At 41.6% G+C, this 12,195-nt stretch overlaps 1 protein-coding gene across 1 annotated transcript in view; it reads right to left on the bottom strand.

Annotated features, from left to right (window-relative positions):
- Positions 1–8,228: 8,228 nt before the first annotated feature.
- LRRC1 (leucine rich repeat containing 1) overlaps positions 8,229–12,195 on the bottom strand; it is a 113,836-nt gene continuing 109,869 nt past the window's right edge. The window contains exon 14 of the mRNA XM_087718953.1: positions 8,229–9,432. Coding sequence (XP_087575079.1) covers positions 9,274–9,432 — 159 coding nt within the window. The 3' untranslated portion in view covers positions 8,229–9,273. The remainder of the gene's footprint in view (positions 9,433–12,195) is intronic.

A 12,195-nucleotide genomic window follows, 5' to 3' on the forward strand; every position in this document is an offset into this window, starting at 1 on the left:
AGCCCTCTCTAAGCGGTTTACAGAGTCAGCATATCGCCCCCCACAGTCTGGGTCCTCATTTCACCCACCTCGGAAGGATGGAAGGCTGAGTCAACCTTGAGCCGGTGAGATTTGAACAGCCGAACTGCAGATAGCAGTCAGCTGAAGTGGCCTGCAGTACTGCACCCTAACCACTGCGCCACCTCGGCGCAGGAAGAATAGGAAGAATAAGGCAGACATTCCCTCAGTTCCTCAAAATAAAGGAACCCTTTTGAAAGAGCTGCCTAAGGAAAGAAATGAATTATGAATTATGACCTTCGTTCTTCCTTCCTTCATCCAGTCCAGGGCTGGTGAAGTTGTGGTTCTATTGATTAATGCCCAATTATAGATCCCAGCTTTCCACACCATGTTTTAAGCTGCCTGGGACTGTCTCGATTGTAGTTCTACAACTTTATAGCAATAGCAATAGCAGTTAGACTTATATACCGCTTCATAGGCCTTTCAGCCCTCTCTAAGCGGTTTACAGAGTCAGCATATTGCCCCCAACAATCTGGGTCCTCATTTTACCCACCTCGGAAGGATGGAAGGCTGAGTCAACCCTGAGCCGGTGAGATTTGAACCTCTGACCTGCTGATCTAGCAGTAGCCTGCAGTGCTGCATTTAACCACTGCACCACCTTGGCTCTTTTCCAGTTTTTTTTGTATTATTTTATGCATACAGTGGTTTAAGTATGCATTTCCCATACATTATTTACAGACAAAAAGGCCAATGCAATCCTAGGTTGCCCTTAGCATCGAATCAAGATCACATGATGTATCAGCACCACTTTATAAAACCTCAGTAAAACCACATTTTTGCATGCTTGCATCCGGTTTTGGTCATTGTATTATAAAAAGATGTTGAGACTCTGGAAAGAGTGCAGAAAACAGCAACGAAGAAGATTAGAGGGCTGGAGGCTGAAAAATATGAAGACTGGGTGCAGGAATTGATTTGTCTGGTCTAATGAAAAGAAGGACTAGGTGTGATATGAAAGCGGCATTCCAGTATTTGAGGGACTACCACAAAGATGAGGGTGTCAGCCAGTGGTGGGCTTCAAAATTTTTAGAACGTCTTCTGTAGGTGTGGCCTGCTTTGTGGGAGTGGCTGGCCAGCCATGTGACTGGGTGGGAGTGGCTTGCCAGCCATGTGACCGAATGGGACTGGCTTGGCAGTCATGTGACTGGGAGGGCGTAGCCAACTTGTAAAAAGTGGTGAAACTCACTTAACAACGATCTTGCTTAGCAACCAAAATGTTGGCTCAGAAACTCTGGCATTTGAAGCCCGCAAGTCTTAAAGCTGTCAAGTTACAAGACCCTCGCACACCTAACCCTTTAGGGGAAAAAGCCCCAGGGGTGTTCAAACTTGACAGCTTTAAGACCTGTGGACTTCAACTCCCAGAATTCCTCCTCCAGTCATGTTGGTTCAGGAACTCTGGCATTGAAGTGTGCAAGGCTTAAAGCTGTCAAGTTACAAGACCCTTGCACCCCTAACCCTTTAGAAAAAAAAAACCCAGGGATGGTCAAACTTGACAGCTTTAAGACTTTAAGGTTTAGATAGGACTCTTAGAGGCGGGCGGGGCAATTGGTGAGCTAGCCAATCAATGAGTGGTGGGCGGGGCAAGTCTGGTGCGGACGGGCGGGGGGAGGGAGCTGGAACCGGTTCTAAACGGCCATGTGGATTTGTGGAACCTCTTCTATAAAAGAGGTTAGAACTGGCAGGAACCCACCCCTGGTGTCAGCCTATTTTCTAAAGCACCAGAAGGCAAGGCAAAAAGCAATCAATGGAAACTAATCAAGGAGGGAAGCAACCTAGAACTAAAGAGAAATTTCCTAACAGTGAGAACAATTAAGCAGTGGAACAGCTTTCCTTCAGAAGTTGTGAGCGCTCCGTCACCGGAGGTTTTTAAGAACAAAACTGGACAGTCAATTATCTGGAATTTATAGGGTCTCCTGCTTGAGCAGGAGGTTAGCAATAGCAGTAGCAATAGCAGTTAGACTTATATACCGCTTCACAGGGCTTTCAGTCCTTTCAGGGGTGTGTGGAGGGATGTGTGCACACGTGGGTGTGGGTGTAAATAAGTTTTAAAAGTTTACAGTCCTGTTGGACCGCATTCCCAGCTGTCCAGGGCGGCATGCAGCCTGTGGACTGCAGGTTAGACACGCCTGATTTAAGAGTATGAGTAAACCTGTTGCAAAGAGGAAGACCTTTTGCAGCCATCTGGAACTGTTTAAGAGCCAAGGTGGCGCAGTGGTTAAATGCAACACTGCAGGCTACTGCTAGATCAGCAGGTCAGCGGTTCAAATCTCACCGGCTCAGGGTTGACTCAGCCTTCCATCCTTCCGAGGTGGGTAAAATGAGGACCCAGATTGTTGTTGGGGGCGATATGCTGACTCTGTAAACCGCTTAGAGAGGGCTGAAAGCCCTAGGAAGCGGTATATAAGTCTAACTGCTATTGCTATTGCTAAGTATCGTTGAGAAAGGCAGCGATTCATCATTTTTAGTGGGTCATGAATGAAACGTGTTATCCTGGACTCTCTCAATTGGTTTTCAGGCCTGGATGGGGGACTAAAACAGCACCGGTGATGCTTTTAGGTGACCTCTGGCAGGAGAAGCATGGGGGTAATGCATCCATCCTTGCCCTACTTGACCTGATGGCAGTGGCAGATTAAGACTCACTGGTGTCCTAAGCACTGACAAATCTTGGTGCCCCTCCTTTGTACAAATCTTCATTGTTTTTTCTTTCTTTCTCACCTTGTGGTGTCACCTTTGGGCCTGGTGCCCTAAGCATGTGCTTAGTCTGCTTAATGGTTAATACACCACTGCCTGATGGAGGACTTCAGTACCATTGACTGTTGTGGCCCAGCAGGAGCCGTTGGAGCTGCCACCAGACTCCGACAGCGAGGGGCCCTATGAGTCGGCTCTGGAGGATGTGGAGGACCCTGGACAGGGTTCCGACTCCGAGCAGGGTGCAGAGAGGCTGGTTGGCCACCAGGAAGTGCCTGAGCCTTGGACTAGTGGGGAGGAGCCAAGGGAGTTGTTCCAAGATGCCCGGCACTGGAGAGCTGATAGGCGTAGGGAACAATTACGCAGTTACAGGAGGTAATTGCACTCAGCTGATGGTAATTAGTCTCCTCTCCAGACTATAAAAGGAATGCTTGTACACACACCCCCTTGCAGGAGTCAACGCACTGACTAAAAGTTGGAGAACTTTTGTAACTAGCTTGGCAGGCTGGATTGCTGCCAAGGCTTGTCTGTGCTGGATTGCTGCCAAGGACCTGTCTGTCTGCTAATAAATTCCTTAAAGTATCTTTGGCTCGGTGTGCTTTGGTGTGGGACGAGGAGGGTCAGAACAATTGACTAAAGAATGACCTTTTGGAGTGGCTGTGAGAATTGCGGATGGATAGCACGGTTCTCCTTCCTTCATGGTTCCACTGAAGTGTCAATCAGAAGCAAGAAGTCACATCCTTGGCCCCTACATTGTGAGGTGCCCCTGGATTCAGCTACATGAAGCCACTGGGTGTGGCCATCCATAACCAGGGGCAAGGTTATCAGGAAATGTGTATTATACTGTTTTGTGTTTTAAGTTTGTACACAACTCAAGGGTCATACACCCGTGTCTATCAGGGGTGGGTTCTGGCAGTCACTCCTGCCAGTTTGCTTAGGGGCGTGCCTCGTTTGTGTGCGCGCTTGATGCCCGCATGTACAGTGCAATAAAAATTGCTCCGCGCATGCGCAGAAGAAGAAAACAAGGTGGCACTGTCGCCTGGAGAACCAGTTTAGGAGCGTGGCAGGCCTGGGTTGCTGCCAGTTCCAGTGACCCAGGCTGCCAAACCATTACCAGTTCGGCCAAACCGATTTGAACCAGTAGGGACCCACCACCGATGTCTATGATGGGTGGCAATATAAATTTACCAAGTAAATAATAACACCCTAGTACTTTCAAAAATAGTGGGAGCTACTTCTCCTAGGTATAATAACCAGAGGGGTATAAGAAAGATACACTTTATCTAGTGATTCATGTACTAACTGCGGCGCGCATAACTTATGCACAATATTGGGAAAAAAGAAAATACACCATCAGAGCAAGATATAATCAGAAAAGTGTTGGCCTGTGCAGAAGCAGAGAGGCTCCCTCTTGAACTTGAAAATAAAGGGGAATCAGAATATTTTGAAGTCTGGAATAGATTTTATGACTGGTATAAGACAAGGTGACAAGACCGGAACAAAATGTATATATTGTGATTGGACAGAAAGAAGATAATGTATTTAGTAAGCTAATTGTCAATAGTTGTGACTAGCTGTATATAATGTGAATGTATAGTCACTCCGACTTCGCGGGACTGCATAGTTTTAAATGTAAAAATAATAAAAATATATTGGGAAAAAAAATAGTGGGAGCTACGATCTGAATATAGCAATAGCAGTTAGACTTCTATACCGCTTCATAGGCCTTTCAGCCCTCTCTAAGCGGTTTACAGAGTCCACATATCGCCCCCAACAACAATCCGGGTCCTCATTTCACCCACCTTGGAAGGATGGGAGGCTGAGTCAACCCTGAGCCGGTGAGATTTGAACAGCCGAACTGCAGAACTGCAGTCAGCTGAAGTAGCCTGCAGTGCTGCATTTAACCACTGCGCCACCTCGGCTCTGTCTATATATCAGACATAACTACAGTTTGTATTGCCCGATTTATGTATTATACTAAGCCAAAGGTAAGCAAAAAAAAATTTTTAAAAAAACTTTTAAGGCTTAGCACAATTCTTTTTTTTAAATATGGTTGCTAAACCAGGGGTCCCTAAACTTTCTGCCATCAAGTCTCCCTTTAGCGTAATATTATTGTACACATATCCCTTACAGATCCAAGCACCACAATGAACAATGAAAACAACGCAACGAAGTCAACTCTGTTGTTTCCAAAAGGATGCACCTCCACTTTGGAAAGTCTGATCTAGATCTCCTGAATCACAAAAAAATGTGTGTTATGGAATCCTTTTCGCGACCTTCTAACCAGCAAGGTTTGTCAGAAGGTGGCAAAATGTGATCACTTAATGAACATGTTACTAACTTAACAATTGCAGTGATCCCTTAACAACTGTGCCAAAGATCATACAATGGGGTAAAATTCACTTAACAACTATCTCACTTAGCAACATAAATTATGGGCTCAATGTTGACTACCTGTATTCATTATGGTTGCAGCATCCCAGAGCCACTTAATCTTCCTTAGTGATCTTCCCAGGGGGTTCCAACAAGAAAAGTCAGTGGGAAAAAAACCCCTGGGATTTCCTTAATGACGATGTGATTCACTTAATGACTACATCAATTAGCAATGAAGATTTCATTCCTAATTATGGTCATAAATTGAAGAGTTACCTGTATATATCCGTCCCAAGAAAGAAAAGTTCGTATTTAATCACTCATTAACCTTTCGGTGAATCAAATAGCAAACTTATGTTACTGATTCTTCAGGGATGCAATTCACATGTTTCAAACCTGATGAGCACGATTTATACTTTATGCACAAGTTCCCTGAAGGCAAGTTTTTATCTCCTTCTTGTAACTTCCAAAATGCCTTTCCTGAACAATGAGGAATAGCTATAATGGTGTCCCAAGGATGCACCTCGTAACTTGAAAGCCGTGGTGGGATTCAGCCAGTTCGCACCACTATGGGAGAACCAGTTATTACTTTTATGAGCAGTTTGGTGAACTGGTTGTTGGAAGAAATCATTAGGGCAGAGAACCGGTTGTTAAATTATTTGAATCCCACCACTGTCTGAAAGACTGAACCACTCCATAGATATTTAGCCATAATGGTGGTGGAAGTGAGGAGATAAAAGAATGGGGAATAAACTTGCTGTGCATTAGCAATAGCAATAGCAGTTCGACTTATATACTGCTTCATAGGGCTTTCAGCCCTCTCTAAGCGGTTTACAGAGTCAGCATATCGCCCCCACAGTCTGCGTCCTCATTTCACCCACCTCGGAAGGATGGAAGGCTGAGTCAACCTTGAGCCGGTGAGATTTGAACCGCCGAACTGCAGAACTAGCAATCAGCTGAAGTGGCCTGCAGTACTGCACCCTAACCACTGCGCCACCTCGGCTCTTACGTTGTCTTACTTTCTTGCATTGTCTTACTTTATTTTATTTTATTTATTTACTTTATTTATTTTTCTTGCATTGTCTTACTTTCAAGTGTTGAGAAGCTAATTTCTGATATCAGGTAGTGGTTATAAGCAAACCAAGTGCAACATGGAAATTGGTTTATAGTGACGTTCTTCCGGCCACTTGATTCTTGCCCAGTTATGTCCTTTTCTTAAAATCTTTTAAATGATGCCCCAATTTACTTTTATCTGCCTGGACCATTTATTTAAATTTGTGTTTCTGAGGATGACCTCACAGAAGTCCATTCAAATGAACAAAACTGATCACACAACTCAAAGTTCTGCATTCATGGGTTTCAGTCTCATTAAAATCAGCAAAGTATGAAGAAAAAAACTGCTATATATGATTCATATGTATTAACAGGGAAGTCGCAAGTATTTGCAGCAAGCTTTTAAAACATCAAGAGACGCTTCTGCTCAAGAACATATGGAGCACTAAGCATATGCAGGCCTGTTTATAGCTGTCTTGGTTGAGTATATTTTTAATTCATCTAAATATTTTAAATTCATCCCTCCTGGTCTCACAATGTTTTATAGACAGAAAAAAAAATGCATTTTTGGTTTCCCTTAGGCAATTTGATGGTATTTCTTTTATAGTGAGGAAATTAAAGAAGAGGGGAGGGAAAAACCCGGAGCCAAATTTATTGAGATTTTTCTGTTCATTTTCTCTAAATTAAAATTACGCTCAAGTACTACATTCGCATACATACACACTCAAATACACACAGGTGGCGCAGTGGTTAGAGTGCTGTACTGCAGGCTACTTCAGCTGACTGCTAGTTCGGCAGTTCGGCTGTTCAAATCTCACCGGCTCAGGGTTGACTCAGCCTTCCATCCTTCCGAGGTGGGTAAAATGAGGACCCGGATTGTTGTTGGGGGCGATATGCTGACTCTGTAAACCGCTTAGAGAGGGCTGAAAGCTCTATGAAGCGGTATATAAGTCTAACTGCTATTGCTATTGCTACACACACACACTTTCCAGATACACTTCACATATTCATGAATATTCACCTATTAAATAGGAGTTTGAGAATTAGATCATCTTTTATAATCTTACGTAAGTATACTATCGAGAGTTTCGCCCACATAACACCTATCCTCCGCGAGCTGCGCTGGCTACCTGTTGACCTCCGGGTGCACTTCAAGGTGCTACTTACCACCCATAAAGCCCTTCATGGTAGTGGATCTGCGTACTTGAGAGACCGTCTACTGCCAATTACCTCCTTGCGACCTATTAGATCGCATAGATTAGGCCTCCTCCGAGTGCCATCCGCCAGTCAGTGTCGACTGGCAACCACACAGAGGAGAGCCTTTTCAGTAGTAGCTCCGACCCTTTGGAACGATCTCCCCGTGGAGATTCGTACCCTCACCACCGTCCAGACCTTCCGCACAGCCCTCAAGACCTGGCTATCCCGTCAGGCCTGGGGATAAAGATCGTAATCTGTCCCCACCCGAATGATGAATGAATGTTGTGTACTATTTTTACTTATGTATCGTTTTATGTTTACTGTTTTGTACCCCCCTCCCTATATTTTGTAAGCCGCCCTGAGTCCCCTCAGGGAAAAGGGCGGCCTATAAATAATAATAAAACTAAACTAAATTAAAACTAGTGCATTGGGGACTGCATAAAAGGTTTACAAAAGCCATTCGGGTTGCTTATGGATTTTTCCTTTTTTTTGATGGGGGGTGGGGGAATTCAGTAATTCAATAGTAACCCAGTGTTCACATGTCACAACCAAGATATGAACCAAAATACAGTCATAAACTAAATTGTCAACTTATTCATTCTTTTTCCGAGTTATTAGAAAATGGAAAATAACTTTATAGAGAACATTGATTCTATTTAAGCCTGAAAATCTCAGCAACTAGTCAGTTAAATGTAAGGAACAATTTCCTAGCTTCCCTAGGAACTGGTTGCTTACATTTCAAAACAATTTTGAGCCATGATTATAAACTTTATAACATAGGACTTGGTTCATTGAAACTCAAATGAATCAACCTCCAACAAAATAGATTTTTTTTTCCTAGTAAAATGAGAGTTATTGAGCCATTATGTTTCTTAAGGTATTTATTAGGTCTTATGTATCTATAAAACCTTCAGATGTTTGAGAATAGCATGTCTGTATAGCAGATAACATTTGTTTCCACGACATAGGCATTAGTTGCTGTGTATTTTGTTCACTTTTTAAAACTTGTTTACAGATGGTATAGTTAAAGGTGGGTATTGAAATTCTACTGACTGCAACGCTTTGGCAGCCAAAATTACTTTTTCATAACTGTTGATGAATCATATCATAAGGAAGACAGAGTTTGAGGATCTAGCATCATCACAACCGTAGAAAGAATATGCCCTTATCAACTTTTGTAAAGAAGAGTAAAAAGTTAATTATTTGCAAGATAACACATTGAAAAAGGCACCCTGGTTTTAAACTGATCTCATTACATTTTCTGTTTAGCTTGCTTTAGGCTGCATTAAGGCATATGCAACAGGACAATCATGTACATCTTTGGAATTAATCCAATAGAAAGAGCAAAATCTACTTTTTTAAAAAAAATTCTTTTTAAAACATATTTGTTTTTGTTTTTTTGTTACGAAACTCCTATACAAAATTATAAAATGTACATCATCTGAGCTGCCCAGGAGATTAAAAATATAACTTCTCCATAGAACTAGTTCTTTTCGTGATAAGTCAAACAGGCGTATAAATAATTCAGCCCTGAAGGGATTTGAGGAGAGTATCTTAGTAGAAAACTGACAAGGTTCTATAGTAGTGTATTTCCCTTATCCCCAAAAAAACCAGAAACCAACAGCTTAACATTTTATGGAAATGACAACAGGGGAAAAGTCACTGACAAGACAAATGGGAGACATGACAGCAAAGAACTTTGCTCAATGAAGTTGTGCTGCGTTCAAATGCTTGGAATGAAGTCAGGCGCTTTTCTTCCGCCGAGAAGCACCTTCCCAAGAAATGGACAAGATGAGTTGGATCTCCGTTCAAAGACATATGAGGAGAGTTGAATGGATGGCATTTCCAGGATGCAACAGTAAATGTGGAGAGAAGACACGGGAGCAGCAACTTGGAGGATGTGAGGCTCTACACAGAAGTGGTCACCCTGTCATTGGCGTTATTGACCTCATTTTTGTTTGAATCCAGTCCTTTAGCAGCGTTCAGATCATTCCGTAAATTCTCCACTGTCTTTTTCATGTTCTTTAATTCCCCAGGGTGTGGCGTGGCTCGCCTTAGGAGTGTCCGCTAAAAACAAACAGGGGAGTAAATGATTTCCCAGCGTTCTCCTTCTTAAAACTGTATTTCTCTATTCATTAAAGTGGCTTTTCACGTTTTTTAACAGCTAAAAGGTTTATTAGTTGGGCGTATTGTGAAATAGAAACACAAGCAATCACCATTTTCACGCCGTTAATAGTTGGGGAGAGAAATAAGGAGGAATGTTTTTTACAGAGAAAACATCCAGCAAAAGGGGCCTTGGAGTCTGCGAAGGTGTTTGTGGGACACCTGCCTGCAATTCCTTTAAGCAGCTGGAAAGGACAGGTGGTGTTTAAGGAGTTGCCTACAGATTCAACACAAATATCAAAGCCAGCTCAGAGGACCTTTGCCATGTCAAATCTGATGGGCTGCACAAACTTAGTGTGCAAAAAGCCGATGTGCTGCTTTCTCATCTACTAAGTTCATGAACTTCCTGTCATACAAATACACAGGACTAATTGGTTATCACCACTGGTTATTGGGATTAAGATTAATTTAATTGTTCTTAGATTAAATGTCTTGATCGGTTGCTATCACGGAGTCCACTATTCCCAGTTTAAGTATTTTATAAAGATGACAGCTTTTTTCCTAGCATATGGATTTCATACAGTCACCTCTACTGTTTTCCAGAGAATATTCATGTCTCACCAAGAAGAAATAGAAAACTTCTTTTCTTGAACAACAGATTCTGCCACAAAAAAAGTGATTTGAAATATAAAAGTTTCAAAAAAGAGATTTATGCCGTAATATAGGAATCTGATGCTCCAGGAAAGTATATGAAGAGAAGAATAAAAACTGTGGTTCTTAATAACATCTTCAAACAGCGTGTTATCCCATTGTAAAGCATTACTAGCCATCAGAAGGGAGCACAATTTGATATTCTGATTATTTCATTTGGGATCTTTTAACAATAACCTGAGATCTCTGTATGATTTATCTCCAGAAATTATAGAGGATTATTCAGTTCTATTCATGCTTAATCTGGCAATTATGCCAAGGATATTTATATCTGAAGAAGTGATGTGCATATAAATGATGTGGATATATACTTAAGCGTGACTCGGTAAATGTGCGCACGACAAAAGTGTGCTGACATAACCGCGGCGAGAAAACCGCGACGTCGAAATCGCGTCCACAACGGCACGCCGACAAAACCGTGCCCACAAAAGCGTGATTAGGGTTAAGGTAAGGGTTAGGGTTAGGGTTAGGGTTAGGGTTAGGGTTAGGGTTAGGGTTAAGGTTAGGGTTAGGGTTAGGGTTAGGGTTAGGGTCAGGGTAGGGTTAGGTTTAGGGTTAGAGTTAGGGTTAGGGTTATTACGTTGTTTTCACATTGTTTGTTGAAGGCACGCTTTTGTCGGCGCGCTGTTGTGGGTGCGATTTCGACATCATGGTTTTCTCGCCGCGGTTTTGTCGGTGCCCTTTTGTTGTGCGCGCATTTGTCGGTGAACCCTACTTAAGATGCTATGTACAATATTTCAAGACAAATCTGCTCTTCAGATCTCTGTAACATGGAGTCTGGGAAATAAACCAGAAATGTCAGTGCCTGTAGTTTTAAATTCTCATATGTGAATAGTCAGATCTACAAGCATACAAGAATTATACTGTAATATCTTGTATCGTAAGCCAATGTAATTATGTAGCCAAAAGATAAGAAAACAACCTTAGATTACTCTAAGAGCCAAGGTGGCGCAGTGGTTAAATGCAGCACTGCAGGCTACTGCTAGATCAGCAGTTCAGCGGTTCAAATCTCACCGGCTCAGGGTTGACTCAGCCTTCCATCCTTCCGAGGTGGGTAAAATGAGGACCCAGATTGTTGGGGGCAATATGCTGACTCTCTGTAAACCGCTTAGAGAGGGCTGAAAGCCCTATGAAGCGGTATATAAGTCTACTGCTATTGCTATTGCTATTGCTCTAATATCCCTGAGACTACTGGAATGCAAAATAATTTTCAGTGACCCACAACATTATATGGTAGCAAATATTATGTTTTTATCAATGTTTAAAAGAAAACCACCCATTATGGAATATCCTTTCTACCATTAATAGTCTTTTTATAATGCTAGTTAAATTTGCCCTGAAATTATTATGTGATTTCAGCAACCACTTGCTATAATTATACAAACAACAAAGGTTATTGTAAGTTGTGTGTTACTGTACACATAAGGTCCATACAGCTTAGTGTTAATAATATATTGCTAATAAACTCTAAACATGGTGTTAATCTATATGGTACTTAAAATTTTGGCAAGTTTTAATGAAATTGAATTAATAAATTCTAGCAACACGGATTGATAAGAGGATAGTATTTATATGAAAATGCACATTTTTAATCAGCCTTATTGATTAGGGGGTGAAGGCTGAAGTAGGCGTAAATTGTTTTAAACAATTAATTTTCCTTTTTTATTATTTATCATTTTTTATCATAAAAAATAAAATATAAAACAGAAAAACTTTTTTTCCCCTTTTTTATTGTTTCAGGGTTGAAATGTTTGTTGTTTCGTTTGGTTTGTGTTTCTGTTTCGTGTTTTACTTTTAATTTTTCAAACATTAATTAATCAGGGTGTGTAGACTAATTTTTGATCTTTAATCAACTATAAAATTAAAATCATATCTCTTTAACTGAAAATATGGTGGATTTTTCAAAGCAGGAACATTCTTTCCCTATGTGTATTGAAATTTATTTTAGGCTCATACTACACTTCATTTCAGATGTTAGCTTGGTTTATACATTACGCTAAATTGTTTTCTTAATCA

Source organism: Thamnophis sirtalis, unplaced genomic scaffold, assembly GCF_051295495.1.
Source record: "Thamnophis sirtalis isolate CommonGarterSnake01/CBP01778 unplaced genomic scaffold, rThaSir2_p1.2 scaffold_6, whole genome shotgun sequence".
NCBI classification, from domain to species: Eukaryota; Metazoa; Chordata; class Lepidosauria; order Squamata; family Natricidae; genus Thamnophis; species Thamnophis sirtalis.